General features: G+C 45.2%; 1 protein-coding gene across 2 annotated transcripts in view; it reads left to right on the top strand.

Annotated features, from left to right (window-relative positions):
• Positions 1-10,128, top strand: part of LOC138295407 (fucolectin-like) — a 105,227-nt gene extending 95,099 nt beyond the window's left edge. For both annotated transcript variants that reach the window (XM_069233679.1, XM_069233678.1), the window contains exon 5: positions 9,634-10,128. In XM_069233679.1, coding sequence (XP_069089780.1) covers positions 9,634-9,805 — 172 coding nt within the window. In that variant the 3' untranslated portion in view covers positions 9,806-10,128. The remainder of the gene's footprint in view (positions 1-9,633) is intronic.
• Positions 10,129-14,794: the final 4,666 nt, after the last annotated feature.

Genomic DNA, 14,794 nt, shown 5'->3' with positions numbered 1-14,794 from the left:
CTAGATGAACCAACGGAGCAAGAACACCTCAACTGGAAGCAAAGAGTGTTGCAACACAAGGAAAATGAAGAACGCAGCCACTTATGTGCCTATAGAAAGGAAGTGACACAATAGGAAGTAAAACAGCATCCATCGTAGATAGGAAAGGAGCAATATGAAACCAGGGAGAAGCCGCCATGTTGAAAAGGTGAGTACAACTATTGTCCCCTAAGCATCCAGGGAACAAGAAACGGAGATGGAAAGAACAGAACACGGCCCCAAGAGAAGGCAACAACAATATTAAATAAACATAGGAATTGAATCTCCAATCAGAGTTGCAGTGTCAATTTAATGAAATAGTTGTAAGACAGGCGCTGCGGAGCTCCTCCACAGCGCCAAAACAGCCACAGCGGGCCGCCGCGTTAACATGTGATGCTTCTGGGCAGAAGAGAGAAGCGCGCAGCCCGCGTCGTGCCTGGAGCGGCATGTCAGGTCATGTTGCGGCCCGAGTCGGGGCCTTGACGTGACACGGGCAGCATTCCCAATGCTGGACCTCACATCGCAGCCTGTAGCCTCCTTGGAACTGCCTCTGTGAAACACATCATCGACACAGGCCTTCACATCGCAAGCCCCTCATTGACCACACAATACTCCGTATCACAGCCCCACAGCTTCTTTGGAATTACTGCTGCGTTATGCATCTTCGACACCGGACTTCACATTGCAAGCACCTGGTCAACGGCATCCTTGACGATGATGCAGGACTCCCCTTTGCAGCCCCACATCTTCCTTGGAACAACTGCTGTGCAACGCATCCTCGATGTGGGATTTCGCAAAGCTCCACAAACCAGGATTTTTTGGTACTTTGTTTAGCGCGCCTTACTTGATCCCTTTGTCCAGGCTGCACTCCATCAAGGTCAGCCTGAAATTGTGACTTTGTCCCAGTCCAGCGTGAACACATAACCACAATAGAAGCTTTGTGCTTCTAGGCATTATTTGTACTTAAAATTTTGAAATTATAAATCTCCGGTTCTACTGATTTAATTGTTGTCATTTTGATCTAAAATAATTAATTACATTTTACTCTGTAAATTGGTGTGGGATTTTTTGTGTGTTGTGTTTTCAATTTATTACTGTTTGAAGTGCTGCATAAGTACTTTACACAAGGCCTCTGAGTTAAGTTTGCTTTATTCCAAGCTACCAGAGGATTAAGCACAGATCAATTTGGAGTCTTCTTGTGTTTCACCCTGACAAGTATTGTGGTTGCTGCTTTAGTATGGTTTCACCATCTCTACCTGTAAGCAAATTTCCAGCAGTTATCCTACATGTTTATAGTTGGTAAAGTATTAGTACATACCATTACAGTTTGGTATTTGGAAGAGACGCCCTGAATATGCCCCTTCTAAATACCAAATTGGTATTTGGCCGCAAACCCAAACTGTGGCATATTAATGTGTTGCCGAATTGCATTTTGGGTTTCGTAATACCAAAATGCTTTTTTTGTGGGCGCAAACGAGCTGATTCTGCCAAACGGCCTGTTTGCAAACGCAAAGAAGGCTATAAGATCTGGCCCTTTCAAAAGCATTGAAATTTCTTCAAAGTCTGATCACAGGGTGAAATGTACTATTCCCAAACAGCACAACAGTGTGGAAAGTGTTGAACTGCAAAGAGGCTAATTTTACTATTCCTACTGCAGACTAAACAAAAGTAGGCAAAGTCCTTCAAACACATTATTATATATGTAAATAACACCATGAATGTAGAAAAAATTGTAAACTCTTAACATAAAAATGACCAATTAACATGAAGAAATGTATATTTATATGTGTGTGTGTGTGTGTGTGTGTGTGTGTATTAAAAAAGCCTAAAAGCAATAATCAATTTACAAAATTACTATTCAATAAAGTAATTAATTAGCAATTAATAAATAACTGTTATTCAATTATTAATTATCCTCCCACCCTGTACCCCTACAAACCTAGCAGCCTGCACCTAGAACAAAAAACCTAGGTATGCCAAAGTTGATATATTTATAATCAATTAAATAATTAATTGACAAATGATAATGAATTGTTAAATAATTATTACCTAATTAACTTCCCACCCTACATCCCGACAACCCTAGCGGCCCACACCTAAAATATAAGTAAAATGAATAAGTATTCCATGATATACATAATATTTAAATAATTAATTAACAATGTATTAATTATTACTTAATTAACTTCTCATGCTATACCCTTACAAACCTAACAACCCACTAATAACATAACAGAAATAAATCAGAATTTCCTAATTTAATCATATCATTAAATAAAATGTATTAAATAATTCTGAATTATTTATAACCTAATTAACTTCCCACTCTCAACACCTATAAACCCAACAACCCTCTACAACACTATTAATTGCTAAATAAAAAATTCTAAATCATTAATAATTACAAACTATATTTTTACAAAATTAATATATAAAGCAAAAGTAAAACATAAAATTCATGTATATGTTAAAACACATTCAAATAATTAAAAACAATATTTTTAACCACTATATTTTTGAAAGCGATATTACTTACCTTCAAAATGATATTCTTGTGAACGATATTTGTGCATCATGATATCTGTGTGCCATGATATTTAATTTTTGATATTTCTGTCTTCCGATATTTTTAAATCAATATTTTGTCCAAACTCCTTTCTAGACATGACAATGCAGGAGTATTTTACATGATTAAATGCACGTAGTATTCATTTGTGAACGTGCTCTCCAAGTGCACTTCTTATCTTTTTTTTCCTTCATAGGAAAATATTTTCTCTTTTGATAAACCTCTTGTCGTTGACATCACCATAATTTTTTGAATTTTAAATACATACAGCGGGTAGAATAGCCATTGCTACCGAAGTAACAAATAAAGGTAGAACAGATCTACAGAACCATAGCTACATTTTGACGTGTCTCCCCCACCCCATCCACTCCCACTCCCTGTATGTTCAATATATGAGTCCGAGGCTACCTCTGACTGCAATTTATTCCAGCGAGTCTGCAATTGTGTGCCCACTGTAGGCGTGTGTGTCCATGTCCAGGGATTCAGACCGATCTGGTCCAGAAGTTATCATGATCCTTCGGTACTCTGACCATGTGCCCCAGATGTTTACATATTTCGTAGGACAACCTTGAGCTTTGTAAATGGCCCTTTCCATACTCACAAAAAAGTTGATTCTCCTCTTCCATTTGTCAACTGAAGGGGATATTTGTGTTTTCAGGAACAATCGATTTCCCGATTGGCATGGGTAAGTCTCAGCCACAGAACTGTCAACTTGTAGGTGTTCCCACCCAGGGTTCTGTTAATATGCTGGAAGATAAGTTTGGGGCGTTATGGGATATACCAACTCAGAACCTCTTTTAAGCAGGAGGTCACCCGGCCCCAGAAGGGTACTATCTTTGGATAGCTCCGTGTTGTGTGGAGTGAATCTCTGCCAGGCGCCTGGCAGTGGAGGCAGTCAGGGGAAGCTATTAAACACATGTCGTACCATCTCTGTCTGGTGAAATACACTCTATAAAGATACTTCGGTTGTACCAGCCTCAACCAAGCCGAGACTGTGGGGTGCCATGGGGAAGCCCTAGTGTCTGTCTACTCTTTGTCTCAGATTGGGCCTAGGTAGTGCGTCAGAGTTGCGCAAAGTGCCCTGAATGTGCCTGGCGTGTGATATATTATCATATGGTAGACCTGAGAAATCACATGGTTGCCTAGCGTCTCGATCAATAACTTTGCCACTAGTGGGTTAAACTTGGGTAAATCCCCTAGACCATGAATGTACGGAGTTAAAGCATGTTAGATCTGGAGATATCTGAAAGACTGGCTACGGTGGAAGTTGAATTCATCACATAAGGTTTGGTAGGATTTGATGGTAAGTCCCTCCATGAGATCTCCAAGGGTAGAGATACTGATGAGATCCTATCTCCGGAAGCCCTCCAGTCAAGCAACTTGAACCCGGTCCGTACCCTCCCAAAGGGGGGTCTGCTCGGTCAGTTCCTAGTGTCTCCCAGCGTGCACTAGGGTGGATTGCCAGAGGTGGAGAACTACCCCTCGTTGCTGATGGAAGGGCTTGCTGCACTTCACAGCGATACAATAAATTGAAAACTGGAGTAACCTGAAGCCCCCACTCTTCTCATGCATATGTAGGGTGATGCTGTGTGTCTAGGAGCCATAAGCTGCTTTTGAGGAGGTGAGATACCCTGTAATATGTCTCAATGTCAACTGTTGCTATGCCACCTTAGATTTGAAGCACCTTGCCAGGTATATGCATGGTAGACTTGCACAAGAACCTTGGAGCATCTCATTAATATGACGGAACAGGAGGTTAGGGATGTTGTAGGGTAATTCTGTAATTTATACAGCAACCGTGGGAGGTATACTATTTTATATGTGGCTGAGCACCCCAGCATCATAATCGGGAGCGCCGGCCATTTCCGGATGTCTGTGGTCAGCTGGTAGAGCAGTGGCTAGGTGTTGTGCCTCCAGGTTTCAGCTTCAATGGGTGTAATGTGTACTCCTGAATAGCGGAATCCCTGTGTGGCTACCTGAAGAGCCCAGCCCAGGCTCATCAGACTCAAATGCTTTTTCGATGTGTGCCAGGATGATAACCCCTGGGCAGTGCAGTGTATCCGCCAAGGCAAGGGCATTGTGCAACCTACAAGTATTGTGCCTAGTGGCAGGCGCCACAAGGGAATGACGCCCAGCAACCATTGCATGTCGGCCAGTGCTTTAGTAATGATTTTGACTTCAGTGTTGAGGAGGGAAATATGGTGGTAAGAGAATCATTGATCAGGGGTCTGCCTGGTTTTGCCATGACAACTATCTAAGCCCCGCGATGGTCAGGGTGAAGGTTTTTGACTTCCACAGCCTCTTCTAGGATCTGTGCTAATAGTATGCTTAAGTCATACATGTAAGCTTTGTAAAATTCAGGGGGAAACCATTGGGGCTGGGAGTCTTCCCCAAGGTGATGTGGGCCAGAGCCAATGTCACTTCTTCCGCAACTAGATCCCCTTCAAGGGCCTGCCTCTGCTCTTCTGTGAGGATGCAGAGGGATAAGTCCCGTCCAAAGTTATGAGTCAGGGCAGGGGACTGCAATGTTCAGCATGCGTATAAAGTGTCACAGTATTGTGCAAAGGTGTTGGTGAGTGCTTGCTCACCCCTAAATTGTTCGCCATGGGGCCTATCAGTGCTAGGACTTGGGGCGCTGATGAATATTGCAGCAGAGGTGGTGTGGTATCTTACGGGATTTGTCACCTCAATGAAAGATATGGCCCTGCGATGCCATCCATTAACTTTTGCCTCCATCTAGGAGAGTTTTCTGCAGCAGCTTCTGGTTGTACAAAAGCTCCCTATGGATCAGTGAATTGGGGGTGGTTCTACATCTTCTTTCAAGGGTTTGCATCTTGGACTCTAGGTCATTTATCAGTTGCAACATTCAGCGTTTCTCTCCTGTAGAGTAGCTAATGATGACTTCTCTCAGGGTAGCCTTTAAGAACTCCTATAGGACCACAGGGGAGAAACCCGATCTGCAGTTCCGTGGGTATTAGAGGCCAAATGATTCTTCTACATGCGCACAAAACGACTGGTCTCTGAGACACCAGGAGAAAAATCTCCAACGCATAGGTGATCTCACAAGTCCAATGTGGATATGTATCACTGTCGGGGAGTGGTCAGAGAGTCCGCATAGATATGGGCCCCTGCAACTCTTTGCATGTCAGCTGGGGGCAAGAAGAAGTAATCAAGGGTGTTGTGGGCCCCTGAGTGAAATGTATATTCATGCTCTGCAGGGTGTAAGAGATGTCAAGCGTCACAGAGACCCAGGAGCTTTGTGAAGGGTACAAGTGGAGAACGGTTGGTGGTCATCCCATTCCCACCCCCTAAGTATAATTTTTTTCTCGGCCATCACTCCCAATGTGAGGACATGGTCTAGAAGGTCACTCAATAGCTCCGTAAGTCCATCTAAGAAGGAGGGGGACAGCAGCAACGAAGCATAGATACAGATCAGTCTTAGGGGTAGTCCTTATAATGTGCCACTCACTACTACGTTTCGTCTCCATCTATCGGTTCACTGTGCTTGTACTGTGAATGGTATCTGGTGTTTAATCAGAATGGCTGTGCCTCTGGAACCCCGGCTAAACCATGAGTAGAATAGTTGAGTGAACTCATAACAAGTTAGGAAGGGGACCTTGTTGCCCAATAACTGAGTCTCTTGAATGAATAAAATATCTACTTGGATGTTCCAATGACAGTGGTCCTCCTAACAAGGAGGTCATTCACTTTCCAGGAAATAATCTGTAGAGGTGTATCCCAGGGACTGTCTACATGGCCAGTGGGTAGGGGAAGGTGGTGGAGCCATTGGGCTGGAGTCAAGGGGATAGGGACCTAATAAGGTAATCTGCCAGCACCTGCAAAAGAATAGAAACATTGCAACATAACTAAAACTTCCCCACCCATCTGACCCAACACTTTGAGAACATGAAACATCTGTTGCAGTAGTGGTCCCTGGGTGGTGCCACCCGTGCACCAGTGAGGCTGGGTCCCAGCAATACCCAAACTCTGACAATTTGAAAGAGGAGTCATATACAGTTCCCCTGGCAAATTTCAAAGTACTATGGCCAGCAGAGTGCTGTGAGTTTCCAAATAGGGTGTGAGCCTCTGCAGCTCTCTGGAGTGGGGTGCCCACTTTGGAAGACCAAGAGAAGGAATCTCCTAGGACCGAAGTGAAGGCAACATTGTAGTTCAACTAAGTAAATCCATGGTTAACTAGGTGACTAAGATTCCAGTGAGGCCGCCCCCTCAAAATCACCCCCCACCCAAGCTCTATTCATCTCAGAGTTGCACAAGGCCACCTAGAGCAGGTCTCGACCTGAAAGCTGGTCATTCCTTGTGTTGTGCCATAAGGATCTACACCAGTTTCATGTAAGTCCACAGAGTGTTGAATTCCCTGGGGGTGATCAGGCCGATCTGCCCATTCGAGATGTGGGGGGTAAACCGTCTCCTCTGCCCACCGGAAGACCTCCTCCGGCATCTTGTAGAAGGACAGTGGCTGATAGATGACCTTAAGTTTGGCTACATAGAGGAGCATTAATCTGATGTTCAGTTAATTTAATGTCTTCTTGGCTGCAGCAAAGGTTTGCCATTGTGGTTGCACCATACAGGTATAATCCAGGAAGATCATGATGGTGTGTGATTGGAACATAAGTGAATACTGAGAGCACCCATATTTCAAGATATCATCTCTGTCAGTATAGTTCAGCAGGCTTGCTATCATCGGTTGGGATGGCAGTGGGTTCAGGTGGCTTCTAAGCCACAGCTCTGTGTTCCCTTTCGATCACAAAGTAGGAGGACAAGGAAGATTCAGGGAGAAGTGATCGCACCCACCAGTCCAGGAATTGCTCAGGAGAGTCACCTTCGCACCCCTCAGGTTGTTCTGCTGTGCTCTCCCTTTACAGTCCTTCACCCTTGTAGCCAGCTCCTTAGATACTACAGTCAATCGTGTGATGGTTTTCCTCTACTCTTGAGATTTAGTTTTCCACCCTGAATACCCTAACTTCAGCCGCAGAGATCGTGCCAACAGCTGCCGGAGATCCTGGCACAGTAACGTCGGTGCCCACCGCGCCAACCTTTGCTTCTAGTGCCTCCCTAGATTGATCGATAGCTGCCAGGATTTTCACTGTATCCTTAAGGGTAGCGATGGCGATCCGGGGATGTGCTCCACATCAGATGGAGATGTGGGTGGCAGCGGCCATCCCAGGAGGCATATTTATCAAGGGTGCTTTGTATTGTGTGGTGGTGGGAGGTTTTGTCCCTCGCTATGATGGATGCTGAATGATGTAAGCAGCTGCTGTGGGCCCGGCTGAAGCAACGAGTAAGGTGGAGCTCACCCGCTAGTGCCTAGGCCGCTAGGATCCCTGTCTGGACAGCAGAAGCAGTCAAAACTGACCCTTCAGGCACATGCATTCCTGCCATGGGCAGTCCCCATCACTGGTGATCAGAGGGGCACAACAGGTGGGAAGAAATGTCTGATGAAGCCTGAAAGCAAGAGCAGAGCCCCCAGCAGCTCTGGGACCAGGTGACCAGAAGTCCCCAGTAGCCCTTAAGGTCCACTCCTAATTTAGCTGCCAGTGCTCCTAGGGGCCTTAACCAGGAGACCTAGTACGGGCCACACAGTTAGTGATCCTCTGGGCCAACTGAGTCAGCTCAGTGGTAAGGAGGAGAGTGGGGGCCCAGGGGAATGGCGTTAGCAACCTGGGTCCCATGCCTGGGCCAGCAGCACCTCACCACAAATCAGGGCTGAGGGTCCACGCGCGGGCCAGGGCTCGGCTGCTTCAGCATCAGTGGGGAAGGGAGGTAAGATACAGAGTGGGCAGGAAGCGCATCTTCACCAAGGGTTGTGGACCTTCCCCAGGGACCGGGGCTCAGAAGTCCGCACTTGGCCCAGGAGGCTACCAAGGGAGGCAGGTGACTGGCTGAAAGAGAGTCTCAGCATTGGGCAGCCCTCAGGGAAGTCTGCTGTCCCCAGCGGCCCCGGAGTCAGTTAAGGCAGGATCTCACCGCCAAGCCACCCTTTTCCACTGGGCGCTCCAAGTGCGGCCTTGCGGTTCCTGGGCTGCCACGCAAAATTCAGCTCGCCGAGAGCAAAGAAGAAAGGACCCCTGGGTGGGGACCTGGGGTATTCCCCAATGGGGCCTGATGCGTGGACCTGATTCCTCAGTCTGAGGAGACAGAATGCCTGCCATTTGGAGTGGGCGATGCGGAGCTGGCTAGATCATGTCCACCATTTTCATCTGCAAGCCAAGCTCGGCATCAACAATTTTGAGGGCAATGTTTCCCCATTCTGATGCTGAACACAGATGATTTACTCCTGCCCTTAAAATATCAGTCCTTATCCAAAGTGCAAATGGGTCTTGCAGACATCTCTGAATAGCCACAAGCTCACAAGTTTGTTGTGTTCACCTACTTTGAATGGTATTCTTACCTCCAAACCCTCTTTCATCGAAACCCCCTTTTTGCCTATGTGACTATCTTTACTACAACTTATTATTACACCACACAGGTGTACTATTAAATTGTATTAAATAGATTGTAAAGTGTTAATTGACATTTTGTGAAAACAAAAATAAAAACATGCATTTAAATGCTCAACTGGCTTTTCGAATCAGGCCATCAGCCTTCAAGGAAAGATATTGTTTTTGGGTAAAGGAATAAATACCTCCCAATACATTCATTTTACTGGGTTACAGAGTTGTTATAAAAAATGGGGCAGGTGGAGGATCAAATATGCTATGTCTTCTGCGTCCATCAAGTGTTTTGGCCACAACTGTACAACTGTACTGGGGTTTTGCTTTGCTCTCTTTAGTCACCTCTACATATACGTGGAATAATCCACACTGTCCAGTTCACCTAACTTAAGTTCTAAATGTGCTTTTTATTCTAATAGTAATAGTATCAATTTACATTAGATAACAAGATGTATTTCACCAGCCTTACAAATGGGACAGGTTTTCCACTATCCTATGTGCGTTGAAGCTCTTTTTTACACCAGTCAATCAATCATGGCAAAATCTTCATATCTAATCGAACATATTCTCATTTCTGCTGTGGGCTTCTCATTTCAGGTGTGCGACCATTTCATCAATCGCGTCTGGAGCAACACAGACATTTCAGTGCGATGGAATGGTTGGTCGTTATGTCAGCATCATCATAAGAGGCAGAGATGACTATCTGACACCCTGTGAAGTGGAGGTCTTTGGATACCCTGAAGACCAAGCATCCACCTGTGTGTGTTGAAGAATGAGATCAAGTACACATACAAAGCTGATCACATTTGTGGAATATATTAAAACAATTAAAGCTTTAACCGACCATGTATAATTGACATGTACTGATTAATATATAATATTCATTATTTTAGTATATTTGCAACTTATTATAGATGGTTGTTCCCTTTATCGATTATTCCCAAAGTATCTTAAAGTTTGTATAATTTGGTTGAAAGATGTAATATATATGTGAAAACCTACTTCACTTGTGCAGCCAGGAGCATGGTAATTATTCATCTAAGTCATGGTTTCTATTTGCAAAGCTAATAAAAGTTCATCCTTATATATTTACATTTCAGGAGCTTTTGGTAATGAGATTCCTATAACGTTCCTCATTTAAGGCCTCATGTGGCAAAATGCATTTGGTAGCAGTGGTCACAATTTGCGTACAGACTTTCATCAAATGCATCTGTATTTTGTGAATCGACCTGTGTACTAGGTCAGTTCAGAAAATACAGAATCATAGTGGGTCGCAGTTCGACCTACCTCATCATTATTAATGAAGTATGTTGTAGATTGTGACTCACTAAGATTGACTCCAAACCCCGAATGGTGGCCTGGGTGGGGTCAGCAGACCAAAATGTCTGTGATTGTTTTTAAATAAAGCAATCGTTTTTATTTAAACACAGTAGGACATTTCCATCTCAAAATGAAAACGGACTGAGTTTAAAATAATATATATAAAGTTTAACAAACTAGACTACTGCCAGCACCTAAAATGATTTTGATAACATTCATAAAGGGAAAGGAGTCCCCTAGGGAGATTGGGGTACCATTTCCCTTGAGGTGGTGGTAAAATACCATAAGGAATCCACTTAATTCAGAAAACCTTTTCTGCATTGTTAAATGGGCTTAGTACATTTCAAAAAGGGTTTCAGCATTCACAGGTTCTCAGATTTACTGAATCAGAGGGTTTGTAAACGCTAAAACCTTTAGTACCCAAGGCCATTACTCTCATCTAAAGCCCTCATTCTTAATAGAGGAAGAGACTTATTGAGCAAAGCAATAGATCTCTCTTTGTGAAGTAAATCATAGTATAAGTGGCTCATTAACTCCCTCACATGTACTTTATGTGATGCCACTCATCTAAAAGACAGCAGGGCCTCACCAACGTAATGTCTCCATCTGAAACAAAGCAGGACCTCAAGGAGACCATCAATGTGATGTGTACAATCTGAAACAAAGCAGGACCTCATTGCTCACCATTAAGGTGATGTCGTCCTTCAGAAACACAGCAGGAGCCTATCAAGGTGACGTCTCCATCTAAAACAAAGGAGGACTTCATTAAGGTGATGTCGTCCATCGAAAACACAGCAGGACTCCATCAAGGTGAAGTCTCCAAATTGAAACACAGCATGACCTTTCCATCTCAAAAGCATCAGAATCTCACCAAGGTGAAATTGCCCTTCTGAAACACACAAGTGCCTCATCTAAGAGATGTCTCCCATCTGAAATGTAGTTGAACCTTACCAAAGTACTCATTCATATCCCAATTTTACCAATGGAGCTTGAAGCAACCAGATATGGCTGCAATACATTCTTCTCTGCCCTGTTTTAAACCTAATAAACCTTACTCCAAAAGTGAGTCAAAGCTCAACAATTTTGCCCCTTCCTCTGAATGCATGGTTAGCTCCCCACCTTTTGCCTGATGTTGGTGTGTCCTAGAAGTTGTAGTGCACAGGGCCCTACAGAAACCAGTGCACGTCGGACTACAACAAAAACAGCTCGCCGAGAGCTGCAACCGGACCAGGAGAACGCCCCAGTCAAAGTACTTCGGGAACATCCCAAACCTCCCACTAGAGCGCTTTTGTCACTCTGCAAAGCCCCTGGAAGAAGACTTACCTCCAGCTCCAAAGGGTTCCATTGTGCACAGTCTACAAGACCTCCAACTCACCCTGCATCCGGCCGCCCTGAGCCCTGCATTGCGGAACCAGCTGTGTGCCACAGGTTCCTATCCCCTTGCAAAATCAACAGCCCAAGGGGACCCTGATGCACCACCTTTAAATCTGCAAACCACCTCATTTTCCAGGTGTCCCCCCTAAAAGGCCCTGTGCCAAGATACTTTCCAGCACTGCTCATGTTGGAACCGGGAGCTACCAGAGGCTCTCCAGCTGGCACAGTGTGCTCACCCTCCTCATCGACCATCCTGCAAAAGAAGAGACTGGTAATTCAATTGTGTGATTTTATATGCGTTTTTACAGGCGGCCTTCCATTGATTTCAAGGTGGTCATAGAAAGTAAAGGAGATGACTGCCTTGATTTAACTTAACAAACAATAACAGGTTAAGTAAACCAAAGGTTCTTTTGATCAGGCCTAGGGAAATGGTCTTGAAAATTACAACATACAGGAACATCCTGGACATGTCTTCCTTGGAGGAACACATTGATACAATTGCTTTTTTTTTTTTAAGTAAACATCATTATGAATGATACTTCTATTTTGCTACTTTTCTGAAATGGAAAGGTACTTAGGGGAGTTACTCATTTTTAAAAACAAAATTCTTTATTGCATTTATAGTGTAACATATGACATAGGGCATAGTAAATATACCTGTGTCTCACATATTTGCATTTAACTTCAATACATAACAGGGAACTTGTGGGGTAACTAAACGCAGGCAAAACAGCTCCACATACCTACATTGCAGAATTCAGGAAAATTGTTATACAAATCATAAGCGCTCAAGACACTGTACATCCATGTCCATTGGCTTTCATACAGCATAGTGTCCTGTAATCCGGAGCGAGTGTCTATTCGGCTCATTCATATATACAGGCATGTAACATGGTTAAACTGGATAAATATTTACATTGATCATCATTACTTGCAACAGAGGGATCAAAGCTGATCAGGCTCGAGCGCCAATGGAGTGGAGAGATCCACTAACATGAGTTCCCATTGTGCCGAGAGGGGATATTTGCGTAGCCCCAGTGCATCAGCACACCGGAGAGCTGTGTACTCTGCTCCCGCCCAAACAGAGAAGGAAATTTCCCATGCCTCATATGTCGGTGGCTCAGGAAACCACCATTTGCGGGTTATAAGGCGTTTGGCTACCACGAGCCCCAAGTCCACAAAGCGGGACATGGCCTTCAGCTTCTTACCCCTAGGAAACAAGCCCAGGATACAAATATCCCACGTCAGTAGTAAGGGCCGATCTCTGCAATGCATTAAGCGCGCTAGGATTAAGAACCAGTAATGGCTCAGAGTGGGGCACAACCACATCATATGCAGAAGGTCTGCTCCTATGCTTTAACAGCGCGGGCAAGTGGCGTCTGTTCGGACAAAATATCTGTAAATTTTTTCCGGTGTGAGCTCTTTGTGTAACATAATATTGGATGAGTTGAAATTGAATATTGCGCGGGATATATGTGGGAGTTTCCAATATGGTTACCCATTCTTTGTGAAAGGCCTCCCCCGTCACCCTCCCAGTGCGCCTGCAGACCCAGTAGTGGTCCGGATGTATACAGCCGTAGAGAATCCGCAAACCAGTGTACAATATGCCTCCCTTCTCCAAAGACATGCATATACTGTAGCGTGTAGTGCATTTGGGGTTCCACCGTGATGTCGCCCCATGCACGCTGCAAGGCCCGCCTGATAGAGCCATACAAAAGAAAAGTACCTGCACCCAGTCTGGTAGTCTTCCTCAGTGCGTCATGTGTATGGAGGGTACCATCTGTGTAAAGATCACCCAGGGTGTGGACGTCCGCGGCGTGCCAATCAGTGACTTCCGCAGCCGACATGACACATGCACCACGGGGTGTCCCCAGGAGCGGTATGGCTGGTGCGTAGGGAATTATATCCCTTGTGGCCGATCAGTGGCTGTATCCGCTGGCTGTCTCGAAGAGAACCAACGGGCCACCCACTGTAGCTGCGCAGGCAAGTAATAGTGTTCCAAACTGTGCAGCAAAATACCTCCCAAAGTTAATGGGCGATAAAGTTTAGAGAGGGCTACTCTACAGCGGGATGTGTTCCAAACTAAATTACACACATCACGCTCCATGGATCAGAAGAAGGAGGCCGGTATGTAGAGAGGTAGGTTCACAAAATAATACAATAGTCTAGGCGGCACTTGACAAGTGCCACCCTGCCCATGACTGTCAGTGGTAACGTCTTCCAAAACGCCATTTGACGGCATAAGCCCGACATAGCATTTGTCAGGTTCACATCAACCATATCAGATTCAGTGTGATATACCTGTACGCCAAGGTATCTGAATGTGTTGGGTTGCCACATGAGGCCAGGCGCTATAGAAGTAAGGCCCGGGTTGGATACAGTGGGCGACAATTGGAAAACACAGGACTTGGCCCAGTTTACCCGTAAACCAGATATCTTCGCATGAGTGCTGAACAATGGTATTATATCGGTGGGGAACTCCGCTAGGTCTCTGATATGCACTAGAAGGTCATCTGAATACAGAGAAACCACATGATTCCCATCCCCCTGCATTATTCCCCAGGCCCGTCCCGTTCTGCGCAGAGCAGCTGCCACCGCAAGTGCAAAGACCTGGGGGACAAGGGGCAACCCTGCCGCGTGCCCTTCCTGATGCTAATAGGGGGCGACAGGAGGTGCCCTGTTTTGGTTTGGGCCGATGGAAGCGTATACAGTAATTTTACCAGCTGTATAAAACGGGGCCAAAACCATACTTCGGTAGGATGGCAAAAAGTTAACACCATTCCAGAGAGTCAAATGCTTTCTCCAAGTCGATCACTAAACAGCCCGCATGTGGCCAGTGACGGGGGCAGACATCAGTATCTTGAAGAATCTGCAGAGGTCTAGGGATGTCGTGCAGCCCGGCACAAAGCCGTTTTGGTCCTCATGGACCAATGCAGGCACCAGCGGGGCCAGTCTCATCGCAACAACTTTGGCTAACACTTTGGGGGTCATTCTGACCTTGGCGGTCTTTTCGCAAGACCGCCGAGTTACCGCCGCGGTGAAGACCGCCGACCGCGGCGGTATG

This window comes from Pleurodeles waltl, chromosome 5, assembly GCF_031143425.1.
Source record: "Pleurodeles waltl isolate 20211129_DDA chromosome 5, aPleWal1.hap1.20221129, whole genome shotgun sequence".
NCBI lineage: Eukaryota > Metazoa > Chordata > Amphibia > Caudata > Salamandridae > Pleurodeles > Pleurodeles waltl.
This window is presented reverse-complemented; position numbering and strand designations above follow the sequence as displayed.